The 14,053-nt window shown below is 45.3% G+C and overlaps 1 protein-coding gene across 2 annotated transcripts in view; it reads left to right on the forward strand.

The window, feature by feature from the left end:
* Positions 1-14,053, forward strand: part of MGAT5 (alpha-1,6-mannosylglycoprotein 6-beta-N-acetylglucosaminyltransferase) — a 225,950-nt gene that overhangs the window by 34,814 nt on the left and 177,083 nt on the right. For both annotated transcript variants that reach the window (XM_073634279.1, XM_073634278.1), the window contains exon 2: positions 13,513-13,895. In XM_073634279.1, coding sequence (XP_073490380.1) covers positions 13,655-13,895 — 241 coding nt within the window. In that variant the 5' untranslated portion in view covers positions 13,513-13,654. The remainder of the gene's footprint in view (positions 1-13,512; positions 13,896-14,053) is intronic.

Raw genomic sequence — 14,053 nt, forward strand, 5'->3', positions numbered from 1 at the left:
GAGCACAAATAAATGCAGCTCTGTAATAATTAAACACATCATATTACAAGCAGTGTAAGTACCTGTATGGGACCTGGTATCGGTCTCATGAGGTCTCTGTACAGCAGGGCTGAAGTGTGTGAGAGAAGCAGTACAAGGAGCCAGTCAGTTCATGTGCTGACAAACATGTTGATAGGAAAAGATGAGGAAGATAAGAGATGAGCTTATCAGTTCGCTGCTAAACCCACCCCCAACTGTCCACTCACAAGTTGGGGGTGGGTTTAGGACTCGGACTGGGCTCGGAGGATCTGGGTTGAATAATGCTGTTCATCATATTGGGGGCATCTAGTGGCAGGAAAACGTACTGTGGGGATGTGTTAAGTGGGTCTAAACGCAAACTTGCCCCGTACACACGAGCGGAAATTCCGCTAGGCAAAGGTCCGATGTGAGCTTTTGGTCGGAAATTCCGACCGTGTGTATGCCCCATCGGACTTTTGCTGGCAGAATTCCCGCCAGCAAGAGAGTGAGAGCAGGTTCTCTATTTTTCGGAAATTCCAATCGTCTGTACCAATTCCGACACGCAAAATTCCTACGTATGCTCGGAAACTATTTGACGCATGCTCGGAAGCATTGAACTTCATTTTCTCGGCTCGTTGTAGTGTTGTACGTCACCTCGTTCTTGGCGGTTGAAATTCCAGCGAACTTTTGTGTGACCGTGTGTATGCAAGCCAAGCTTGAGCAGGAATTCCGTCGGAAAAACCATCCAAGATTTTTCCATCGGAAATTCCGCTTGGGTGTATGGGGCATAAGAAAATGGTACCATGAAGTACATTAAAATAAAGTTTATACAAATATTAAAATTGTGGTGCTATATCTTGGACCCCTGGATCACATACCTGAGGGGGTCAACCTCATCAGATCTGAGGCTAACCTCTTAGTTCCCCAGGAGAGGCTTGCTGGCTTTCCCCTTTTCTTCTTATGGTTTTCCTTCTTTTTTTTTTTTTTTTTTTTTTTTTTTTTTTTCCTACTTATTAAACCTTTTAATAGTTTGGGGAGTGATCTAGGACCACTGGTTGACCGCCATTGGTCCCAGTATGCAGGCTGTGTATTTCAACATGAACAGCTACTGTGTTCTATTCATGGATGAGATGACCCCTCGTCTTAGATGGGGGAGCCTCCGGTCATGCAGTTCCTCTTTGGAAGATCTTTCTTCTGTTCTTCAGAGCTATAATTATAGCCCAAAATTGGCATTATACCAGTTCCTTAATGACCAATGTTGCAGGTCAATGTTATGTACTGGTACTTCTCTCTACTGTATTGTATGGTTTTTATATCTGTATGGTTTATAACCTTAACAATTGGGAAAGAAAATCGTGGGTGCTATATACAATTTTAATATTTCTATAATAAACTTAGATTTTTTTTTTTTTTTTTTTTGTGGCGTTCCCATTTTCTATATGCCTAGAAAAAAATCTATTGCTTCAAGAATGTTCCTGTTTTACATGTATTTGAGGATGTGGGCATATAGGACAGAGAATCATTATCCTTTCATGTTTATTCCCTGCATTCAAAGAGAAGTATAGGATTTTTTTCTATTTTAAAATCATACTTACCTAGGTTCCGATGCTGTAGCTGTACCTCACCCTCTCTAAGGCTGAGAACCGAATGATCAAATGCCCCCAATCGCTTGGTTCGCAGAGCCCCCTGAGCAGCGAGCTGGTGATTGTCAGTCACTGCTGTCTGCTGGAGCGCTGGGCTGTGGAGGGGGCAGGCTCTCAGTAGTTAGCTGAGATGCTGAGCCGGTTGCCAGTCCAGGCATGTGGGCAGATCCCGACCATATGGTTGCCATATTTTCCAAGCCTCGACTCTAACTTCAGCTGACAGTGGGCTTTAGTCTGCTGAAAACAGGTCACAGGAGGGCAGAACAAACTGCCCTCCTGTGATACACAGAAGTACAGCCAAACGAGCTTTGGCTATACTTCGCCTATTTTTAAAGTGGTTGTAAAGTCAGGTTTTCTATGTGCAGCAGCCACCCCAGCACACCCCCTCCCCCTCAAATACATACCTGAGCCCCATCTCTTTCCAGTGATGTCCGGGACTCTCCTCCTAACTGGCTGAGATGGCAGTGGCGCCGTTGGCTCCTGCTGCTGTTAATCAAAGGCGATTAGCCAATCGGGGGGAGGGGGCAGGGCCAACTGGGGCTTCGTGTCTGAATGGACACAGGGAGCTGTGACTTGGCCCAGTGCCCCCATAGCAAGCTGCTTGCTGTTGGGGGCACTTGACAGAAGGGAGGGGCCAGGAGAGCTTAAGAGGGACCTGAGAAGAGGAGGATCTGGGCTGCTCTGTGCAAATCCACTGCAACAGAGCAGGCAAGTATAATGTTTATTTTTAGAGAAAAAATAAGACTTTACAATCGCTTTAAGGTTACAAAAATAGAATTACATTGTCACCCCCCCCCCCCCCCCCCCCCCCGAAATTACACATTGTGTGCAAATGTGCCACAGCAAAATGCTGATGGAGGGCATCATGTGTCCTGTATGTGAAATAAGAATAAGTTCAAGTGTTTTTGTTGCTCCCAACCCCTGACCATTTTATTCTCCCCTCCACCTGATGTCCAAACTTTTTTTTTTTTTTTTTAATTTCTTTTTGCCGCTGGGGCTTTTATAAATTTCCAGTGCATGGTGAAATGGCAAACATTCTGCAGGCTAATCCAAACCTTCTTCCTCTTCCTTGGTGCCAACTAAGGAAGCTTGATGTGATTTTTGGCATAGGAAATCCTGGCACACCTTGCATGCAATCACCATCCTGATTTGAACAACTAAACGTTAGCATGTTATGTTTTCTTTATTAGTATTCTCATTCACCTGAACACAGTACTTGTATTGTGTTGCAAATTGGAGAAGTTGTAATAAATGACGCTGTGCGTCATCCTGGTCATAAGATTTGGTGTGATATTGTACAATGCTTGAGGCATTTGGTATCAATAACAGAACTGCTCTATATAAAGACACTATTGTCTGCATTCTATAATTTACACAGAAAATTGTTGCATTGGTTTTCAGTCCATGCCGTGTGGTAAACGTTCCTGATCTTAATGTGCACTGTCAGTATTTTAAGGAAGGCGAAGATGAGTACAATGAAGAGATGGGTGAGAATAAGCAGCATAGTGTGTTCAGAGTTTTTGTTTTTAGCTGGGTTGGGCCACCTCACAATGGACAGCTTTTAGGGGAAATTAAAGATCTGTTTTGGAAAGATTGCCGTTTCTAGCTTGATAAGCCAACACCAAAGGTGTCAGTGGTACAACCTCCCTTCTTGGCATAAACGAGCGTGTGTGGGTGAGAAGAACATACATGTTTTCGGAGAAGGTCGCCAGATTGATTCCGACAACTTGCTTTACCCAGCCTTTGGCTCCTCCCATATGTCAAAGATTGATGGAGATCTGTCCATCATTGAGACAGGACAACAAGTCAGGTTATAAGGGCCAAAGCAACCAAAGAGCCCTCTGATATAAAAGCACAGTATAATTTTCTTAAAATTAGAAGATGATTACCCCTTGTCATAAATGTGGCATATGTCACTTTTTTTATAGCACTGAATGCCAAAGCACCTGTCCCTAAAGTGGTTACCTTACAGTCCTATTCAAATGGTTTGCGTTGCCTCAAAAGTTATACTCAATGTCGCTTTCTTGGTGCTCCAAAGCCTCCATAGAAGTCTGACATTCCTCACTTTCAGCACCTGAAGGTTTTGAGGGATTGGCTTTGCTTTATTTTGGCGGAGCTGGTGGCCTACTACTGTGTGTGTGTGTGTGTGTGTGTGTGTGTGTGTGTGGCGGCAGATCAGCAGAGTTGGTGGCCTACTACTGGGGGGGGGGAGAGGGGGAGATGGCAGAGCTGGTGGCCTACTACTGGGTGAGGGGGGGGGGGGGGACGGCAGATCAGCAGAGCTGGTGGCCTACTACTGGGTGGGGGGGGGGGGGGGGGGGATGATCAGCAGAGCTGGTGGCCTACTACTGGGGGGGGGGGGGGGGATGGCAGATCAGCAGAGCGGGTGCCTACTACTGGGTGGGGGGGGGGGAATCAGCAGAGTGGGTGGCCTACTACTGTTTATTTCCCTATGTAAAGGGAATATACTGCCTATAGTGTTGGAGATGCTGTTTAGAAATCTGACTTGCGGTAGTGTGACAAATGGTGGAACTTGCCACAGATTTAGGTGTCGTTGAGGGGGGTGTGTGTGTGAATCTGTGACAACGCTGACAGAACTGTCAAAAGCCTTCCCCTGGAAAGTGATGATGTTTACAGGCACAGAAGCTGTTTAAGAGCAGTTTGGAGATTAATAGAAACGTTTGAAACATCTAGCAGGCTGGTGCATCTTGGAGAAATTATCTGTGCTGGGATTGCTGGTCCTCTTCAGGCACCGAACTTTCATTGCATTTCATTGGGGTAAATACTTTGGAATCATGAATCCAACACCACTTGTTCACACTCGTTGGTCCCCTTTACTCCCATGGGTCTGACATCTCTCTGCTGGCCAGTCAGTGGGAATTGTCCAAAGTACAGTGAAGAGAAGGACTTGATGCTGGCCCCCTCCAGGGAGTACAGTGAGGATTTGGTGCTGGCCCCCTCCAGGGAGTACAGTGAGGATTTGGCGCTGGCCCCCTCCAGGGAGTACAGTGAGGATTTGGTGCTGGCCCCCTCCAGGGAGTACAGTGAGGATTTGGTGCTGGCCCCCTCCAGGGAGTACAGTGAGGATTTGGTGCTGGCCCCCTCCAGGGAGTACAGTGAGGATTTGGTGCTGGCCCCCTCCAGGGAGTACAGTGAGGATTTGGTGCTGGCCCCCTCCAGGGAGTACAGTGAGGATTTGGTGCTGGCCCCCTCCAGGGAGTACAGTGAGGATTTGGTGCTGGCCCCCTCCAGGGAGTACAGTGAGGATTTGGTGCTGGCCCCCTCCAGGGAGTACAGTGAGGATTTGGTGCTGGCCCCCTCCAGGGAGTACAGTGAGGATTTGGTGCTGGCCCCCTCCAGGGAGTACAGTGAGGATTTGGTGCTGGCCCCCTCCAGGGAGTACAGTGAGGATTTGGTGCTGGCCCCCTCCAGGGAGTACACTGAGGATTTGGCGCTGGCCCCCTCCAGGGAGTACACTGAGGATTTGGCGCTGGCCCCCTCCAGGGAGTACACTGAAGAGAAGGATTTGGCGCTGGCCCCCTCCAGGGAGTACACTGAAGAGAAGGATTTGGCACTGGATGACCGTGACCACGGGAGCAGGTAAGTAAAAGGTGTGTGTGTGTGTGTGTGTTTCTCTTTTTTTTTTTTTTTTTTTAATTTTATTTTATTCCACCTGAATTAATCTGAGTGTCTGAGAATACTTTGTACTAGTGCAGTGTCATACTAGCTCTAAATCGCTCTGCTTGTTGTATATTATCTTTTGCACCCTATGAATATTGTACCATATTATAATTCCTTGCTGTTGTGTTTTGAGTGTAATTAAATATTTTGCTTCACCGAGCACACCTTTATTCTATGTGGACAGACAATGCCACTATGTGGCTGTAATATGTTGAGGCGATATAATTCTTCACCATGAATATTGGATAGGTGCTCTGTGAAAGTGCTTTTGCCGAGTCTACATACTCTATGCGTTTCTACCTCCTGCAGTGGGAACTATCGGGATCACTTTCCATTCTGGCTACCCTGCCGTGAATACTCCTTGTCCACAGGGTTTACTCATGGATTGCAGCACTAATTACCAACAGTTAAAAAGAGCCCTCGTTGGCCCAGCAGTACAAAGCTGTGATGAGTCGGGCTGCTTCATTTTATTTCTAGAAGTAGAGAAATTTGTTGCAGGCAGTTGGGGGGGGGGGGGGGGGGATACCATTAAACTATGGATGCCACTCAGCTAAGTGGCTCATGCAGACAATATGCAGCTTTTCTATACGCAAATTAAGTTTTCCAACCCAGCCTTAGGAAATACAGGTGTAGTCTGATTTTTCAAATGCAACCAGTCAGTTTGCTTTTCTGCTGCCTAGAGATGGGCTTTAAGGTCCATGGTCAGAGCATTAAACAGACTGTAGTGTGTGCATTGGAATCTTGTTCTCCATAACCGTATACTGTATAGATGGATATATAAAGCCCACAAAAAAACTCTTAAAGCTTCCGTGTTCTGTGTCCATTCTTGTAATGTGGTAAAATTAGCTTAGCTTTTTTTTTTCCCCCTTTCCTGCTCTGTGTAATAGTTTTTGCACAGGTCAGCCGCGATCCTCCTCTCTGGTTCACGCTGGCACTCTGGCTCCTCCTTCCTGTGCCACCATAGGAATCCTCTCCCTGTAGTGGTGTACGTGCGGACTCGTTCCAAAGCCACACTGTCTCCATTGACATGGTGCAGCTCGGCCCCACACCACCCCCTCGTCGCCAGATTTGATTGACAGCAGCAGGAGCCAATGGCTCCCACTGCTTTCACGGAGTCCAGAGAGGAGCACCTTTTGGGGGGGCTGACAATGGAAAGGTGTTTGTGTGTTTTTTTTTTTTTTTTTTTTTTTTTTTCTTTTTCACATTTGCAGAGAATGCATTAAGATAGAAAAAAAAACCTGCAGCTTTTACAACCACTTTAAAGATCTCAAAAGAACCCCAGAATGTAGCAGACGTCTTCAAACCTTGAAAAGCTTAAACGCACAAGCTTTCGGTTAAATAGGTCTCCGTAGCCACTAACAAAAAAAAAAACTATCTATATATATATCTCCATTTTGTGTGCCTCCCAATGTCTCTACAACCCCCCCAACCCACCAGGTGCTGCAGGGTAATACAAACTGAGGTACCTGTTGCCTTACCTGTCAAGAGTGCCAGTTATGCTTGCCCTTTCTGCCCCTTCCATATCCGTTCGTAAAAGCTATACTACATCTTCCATGAATGAAAAGCACTCTACAGTTGGAGAAAGCAGACCTTTCATTCATTCCATCGCCCCCCCTCTCCTTTTGTCCCCCCATTCATAGAGCTTTTTCATTTACGGATGTTATAATACAGCTTCTTTGAATGAGGGAGGTGGGCGGAAAAGACAGGCATAGTCGGCGCTCTTGATAAGTTCATATGACAAATCCTTTGGCTCCTATTGACCCCTCCACACTGGAAGATTGCAGATGGGGGGGAGATGATCAGAGGACAGATTTTTAGGTTTTACACTAAAACCACAACCAGCAGCACAAGGGATACTTCTCACTGATTGTAAGTACAGTCCCTTGTGCTGATTTATTTAAAAATTAACTATTGCAGCACTTTAAGTTCAGAGACAGGAATGGGTCAGGCATCCTTGCAGTGAAGGTTTCAAGGATCCAGCTGCCTGTACAACATGCTACTTCAATGCAGGCAAATAAAATGTGATTGAGAAGTTTTGGTTTCTGAAAAAAGAAAAAAAAAAAAATCATTCCTTCATATTCACCTTCATGCATTGGTCGGATGCTGCAGCCTTTCCCCCGCTGGCGCTAAGGCCAAGAACCAAGAATCCTGTGATTGCTGGTCAATCAGTCCGGTCTTCCTGGAGCAGAGAGCAGCGACTGCCAGTCACCGCTCCTCTGCTCTGCCCCTCCAGCACTCGCTGGAGCACCAGCCTGGGGAGGGGGCGGGCACCACTGGCTTCGGCTCACAGCTGCACACTGAGAGCCAGTTGTCAATTAGGCAGATGGGTGATACCTGACTTGGGTAGTAAAGATCCTTCCAGAACCGGGAGCAGCTGTAGACCAATGTTGTGCTCCCCTGTGACCCAGTAGAGAGGTTATGGTCAGAAAGCTTCAGCTTTAAGTCACTGCAGATTCCATTAGTGTCAATGTAGAAAGAGTTGGGACAAGGACTTCTCTGGAGCGTTACACACCTGACATGGATCATGTAGTGCTGTATGTGTATTATGCAGAATGTTATATTTAGGGTTATTTCATACATTGTCCAGTACAATGAGGAGCAATTAACTCATAGCAAGTAGCCATACCTCCCCCTTTCCCCCCCCCTCGATCTGATTTGCTTTGTCAGAGAATTGCTTTTTAATATTACTCATTATGCATCCTTGCTAAATAAAACTGGGTACATTCAGTCATCCAGATCAGGCATTTAGTGCATCACTCAACAGTCCAGCAACCCTGCAGTGCCCTAAATATTAAGGATGCCCATGTACTCTAGTGGAGGCATTTCAGTAGCAGCTTACTAGAAATCTGTACACTGCATTATTTGCTTGTAAACTGTTCATAAAAAAAAAAAAAACCTGGTCAACCAACGCCCTCATTTTATAAGTAATGGTAATGTTGGGTAGGCAATTAAGAATTTTAATTGTTTTATTGCCCTTAAATGTGTTCCTTTGCTCTCTCGGTGAGTCATAGAATATTTGAAATTACTTTTACTGTTTTGAATGTGTGATTTTAAGGTAGGACTCGACAAATCCCAGGTGCCAGGTCGCAATTTCGACGAGCCCCGTCCCCGCTAAGTATCCTGGCCTCTGCTTACCCATCTGCAGGGCTGGGACTGGCATAGCGGGTGCCGCCGGGTAGAGGGGAGAAAGGGCAGTGGACACACGTCTGCTCTCCTCCCCTTGTTGCCCACCCAGAAGTGACGAGTATGTCACTTCGGTGTCCCCATTGAGTTTTCCCGGCCATCAAAGGCTGGGAGAGAATGTAATGCAGTGTGATGTGCGTTGTCACATTTCAGTAGAGCACAGTTGAGACCCTGGTTGTCTCATTAAAGAGAACCTGTCACCAAAAAGTCATCACATCACTTTTTGTCCCCTATGTAATGGAAAAGTGGAAAAATTGTAAAAGAGTTACTCCCAAGCACACAAATCCCCCCCATCCCCAAAATTGAGGCACCCCTTCCCCACATATATGCACGTACAAACGTAAATGCCTGCGTAAGGGCACCTATACCTGGAAATGCTGATTGTGACACACATGTTGCATATCGCCGCGCACGCCGGAATGAGAGCAATAATTCTAGCACCAGGCCTCCTTCGTAACGCTAAATAAAACTTTTTAAAGTTAAAAGAAAAAAAATGGCTTCTAACTTTTTTTTTTTTTTTGACTGGTTCCTAGTTTCAACGTGAATGTCTAAGCTCTGATTTAGGGTGTTGGGTTTTATTTATTTATTTTTTTTAATACCCCGAGATTCATTTTAAACCTATACCAAGAGGCTGGAAATGCTACTCGCCTGGCTGCCTACTTATCTGGGTCAGTGACTCAAATTGTTGAAGTAATTTGTCAGGTTTACCGAAAGAGGTTAGCAGAGGTGACCCCCTTCTGTCTCTCTGCACAGGTTTCCTATAATATGAACCCTTTGCACAGAACATTGAAGCGTGTGGGAAGTGAGGTGTCGGCACGTAGACTTTGGCGGTTGACTGAGCCAAGCACAAAAAAAAAGTGTCATGACAATATTTTCTTCCCAGGTCTCTGCTATCCTAATGCATCTGCAGTTCTTTGGTGTGTCGAATGGATTGCATCACCCTCCACCCCCCCCACCCGTTTCCTTTTGCTTCCCCCTTCCCTGCTTACTTGATAGTGGTTCTCACTATGAAGTAAGTGATCCTAGTAATTTTGCTTTTGTTCATGTTCAGTACAGGTAAACTTGCAATCCGATCAGTGTTACTTTTTTTTTTTTGACCCAAAGACGTAACTGCATCCTTCAGAGCGCCTTGTGTGTATTTTAAGCTAAACTCAAAGCAGATATATGACCTAAATTCAGCTCTGTTTTCAATAATACATCATTACATTTAAAATTTTTAATGCCAGCAGTTGCAAGTACCTGAATGTTGACTTGGTAAAAGCGTCTTGCAATCCACAGTACAGAAGAGCTGGTGTTGGAGGGAGACGTCCTCCTCCCTGCATAATGGAAGTGCTGCCTCTTGAGATATGATGAAGGTACCCCGGGATTCTGCAGGAGTAAGCTTAAAACATCACCTTCCTCCAAGAGAGATTTAAGGAGGTCGGAGGGTGCTAAGATAGAAATGGTATTACAAGCCCTGGAAAATTTGCATTTTAATATTTTTGTCTTGTGTTTTTTTTTTTTTTTTTTTTTTTAATTTCTCCCCAAGTTGTCCTCTCTGGGCCAGCACTAGATCTGGGGGAAGGCGGGTAGCTTGTTCTGGGAATTATCTGCAGATTTCGGTGCAGGCATGTTTCAGCACCAACAAAATCCACGCTTATCTTCTGACAAAACTTGTCGAGACCTCTGCTGATTGTACAGTTTGTGACCAAAGCCCAGCGTTCACCCAACACTAAAGATAAAGGAGCCAGTGCTGGCACACATGTAAAATACATTTGGCTAAAACCCAAAGTGAAGTTCTCATGACTGACCATGGCTATGAAAGGCAACCTGTTTTCTAAATCTGTTTCTCAACCTTATTTATTTATTTATTTTTTTTTTCAGTCAAAGCACCTTTCAAAATAATGCACATTATCTTGAGGCAACCCAACTGTAAAAAAAAACTCATTTTGTATAAAGCAGCAACATGTACACATATAGAACACCCAATATTAAAGGGTAATTTTATTCTTCCAAAGCAAATATACCTTTGCACATTGATACTGACTAGTATTCCATTGTTTCTCTCCCTCACTCAGTGAAGGTGATCCCAGTGTTGATGGAGATGGACAGAGGAAGGGCAGACAAGGATGCTGTGCAGGCCCCTGGTGACCTCCTTGCCGCCTAATAACGTTGGCTGTTAGGATGCCAGTGGCTGTAATGGTACACAATAAAAACCTGTGGCTTTGTGTAACTAACAGGCAGGCTTCATCCACTGACTGGCTTGCATACAATTTTTTTGGGCATTTTGCCAAGGCACCCCTGAAAAACATAAAAGGCTATTCTAGATCGCTTGTGCTCAGCGGCCACATGTGTGCTCCTGTCCCAGTGCCCATTATGAGGTGCACATGATCACTTTCCAAGCACCATTGCACTTCCAGGCTGGTCAGCAACACGAGGAAAGATGGCTTCATTCTACGTATGTCAGATTGTGACCAAGATGCAGCAGATTTTGAGATCCATCATACCAGGGAATGGTTGTCCAGTCTCGGCTTTCCTTATCCTGTGACCACTGTAGCCTCATTTTCCTGCTCTTAGTTGACAAGAAGGCAACCTGGTTCCACATCTGTTACTTGTTAATCTTAAAGTGGGGTTCCACCCAAAAAAAACTACATGAAAAATTCTAAAAAACTACAAAAAAACATTTGGATATATATATTTTTTTTTTACTCGCCTCTAAATGCCTGTTGCTAGGGGGTCCCTCGTAGTCTGCCTCTTTCGGTGCCTGGGCTGGTGACATCACTTCTGTCTCGGCACAGGAAGGGCTCAGCTCTGCTCCCTCCCTCCTGTCAATCTGGGACCCATTACAGGTCCCAGGTGACTGAGCGGCCAATCGCGGCACGCGGTGCCGCTCGTGCATGGGCAGTGGGTGCCAGGCTGTGAAGAGCCATCATTTGAGCAATTGTGGATCTCGTAAGCTTGATCAAGTCTGGCTGTGCGCTTTTTATTAACAAGGTGGTTTCCCACACAACTGCCATTCTTTTGTGTGTGTGTGTGTGTGTGTGTGTTTTTTTTTTTTTTTATTTTTTTTTTCCATTCTCAGTAATTTTAGTAATTTACTTCCTGAAGATCTGAGATGCTCAGCAATTTCTAAGATGCTGAAACCACTTTATGATCAGCAATCACTCCTTGGTCAAAGTTACTTGAATCGCATGTCTTACCATTTCTAATATTTGAGAAATAATTCACAACCTTTCGACTTTGCATACTTTTTTTTTTTTTTGTTTTATGTATTGATTTGCAGCCACATGATTTGACTGTTGGCAAGCAATTGGACCTTGTGCTAAAACGCAAACTGTTTGCTAACCTCACCTTCCCTATTTAAAATCAATAGATATAAATGGAAAAGATTTGAAGTACATCCGCTCACACCTGTACACCCCCGTGTGTGTGGATATAGATCTGGAGAGGGATTATTAATAAGGGGTCAAATAGAGGCCAGCTTTATTAAGGGCCGGTTTACACAGGTCTGACATGCGCTCCGACTTCCAGAGCACAAGTCGCATGACATGTCAAAATCAATGGTTCCCTATGAGAGCCGTCTTAATTGGTCTGACTTTGAAAATGCTCCCTGCACTACTTTGGTCCGACTTGGGCATGATTTCAGCCCATTGATTTGAATGTAAGTCGCATCCAAATCAGATCATGATCTTAGATCCAGACCCTTATCAGAGCACACAGCCTGGCAGGTCAGGAAAGGGGGGGGGGGCAACAGACAAGCAATCGGCCCTTCTCCTGGACTACTATACCAGGCCACATGCCCTCAACATGGGGGGGGGGGGGAGAAATGGGTGCTTTGGGGCATAGGGGGCTCTGTGCCCCCCCCCCCCAAAGCACCTTGTCCCCATGTTAATGAGGGACAGGGGCCTCTTCCTGTCAACCTTGGGTGGTGGTTGAGGGAGGCAGGCAGGGGGCTTATCGGAATCTGGAAGCCCCCTTTAAAAAAAAAGGTTGCCCCTGGATCTCGTCCCCTTCCCCACCATGTGAATGAGTATGGGATACATTGTACCCCCTACCATTCACCCAAAAAAGTGTAGTGTTACAAAAAAAAGATGATTTTGGAAAAGTCCTTAATAAAAATGCCTCCCATCGTAGCTCCGCTGCTTCCTCCCTCACACCGCCGCTTCTCCCTTCACTTCCTGTTGCAGACACACAAGAGGAACAGGAAATCTCTACAAAGTGAGGGCAATTGCCCTCTTAGATGGTTGTCACTATAACAGTTGTCCCTACTGGGACAACTCGTCTTCACTCATCTCTTGTGACCACTATAAAATTTTGGATTTCCCATCACTTTGCATCTCGCTGACAATGACCAATGGGGAGGGTAATAATCCCCCGTGGGAACACACAGCCTTTCAAATTTACACAGGACCCTAATCCTTCCCTTTTTAACCAAAAGTAGCTAAAACAGGTTTGGCTATGCATACTGTTTAATTGCTCAAGTGAAACAGAAAATGTTAATGGAGAGAGTGGATGATGAGCTGTAAGTAAAGTCCTTTTTAAAGTGGAACTTCACTCTCCCAATCCACGTGATTATTTGTAATCCTCTTGCTGCTAGCATTAGTAAATGGGAAAGTTTATCATGTTTACCTGTGTTTAAACTATTTTTATTTTTTAATTTCTTGCATTTCTTCAGTTCCTGGTTTCTTACCTAGGGAAATGTCATACATCCCAGGAGTATTCAGTAGGGGAGGAGTGTTCTCAGCTAAGCACACCCTTCTGTCTCCATGCTTAAGCTGGAGACAGATGGATTCCAGGAAGTAAACGCTACATGAATCATTTGCCCTTACTCAAGATGGCCAAGGCCAGAAATGCTAGGAGGGGTGTTTTACGAAGTGCTCCCAACACAGTAAATCATGGCGACGGGGGGGGGGGGGGCATTTACTTTGGATATTAAAAAATTATTAAATTGTGTTTTTGGTTTGTGGTGCTCAATTGCAGTGAAGATTCACTTTAATCTCCCTTTCTTTTTTTTTTTTTTTCCCTGCAGCATTGCCGAGCCAAATGCAAGCGATCTGATTACTACAATGCTGTGACTACAGTCCTCTTCGTGAACGTGAATATCATGGATCCAAACTGTCTTTGCAGCCTTTAGAACCACTCCCCCGACAGAACGATTGCCCGCAAAGGCCATGGCCCTCTTCACGCCGTGGAAGCTGTCCTCCCAGAAGCTGGGCTTTTTTCTGGTGACTTTTGGCTTTATCTGGGGCATGATGTTGCTTCACTTTACGATCCAGCAGCGGACTCAGCATGAAAGCAGCACCATGCTCCGCGAGCAGATTCTGGATCTCAGCAAACGCTACATCAAAGCCCTGGCGGAGGAAAACAGGAATGTCGTGGACGGTCCATATGTCGGCACGATGACAGCATATGGTAAGGACCAAAAAAAAAAGCACATGCTTCGATTCTACTTCTGAGAGAATGGATGACATTCGTATATTAGGGCTCTGTTTGATGGCTGATTTTACAAGAGCCAGCGAGTTTCAATTTATCTGCTGGCTTATAGAAAACAAAGCAAATTTCTGGGTTTA

This window comes from Aquarana catesbeiana, linkage group LG06 (genome assembly GCF_042186555.1).
Source record: "Aquarana catesbeiana isolate 2022-GZ linkage group LG06, ASM4218655v1, whole genome shotgun sequence".
In the NCBI taxonomy this organism is placed as follows: Eukaryota; Metazoa; Chordata; class Amphibia; order Anura; family Ranidae; genus Aquarana; species Aquarana catesbeiana.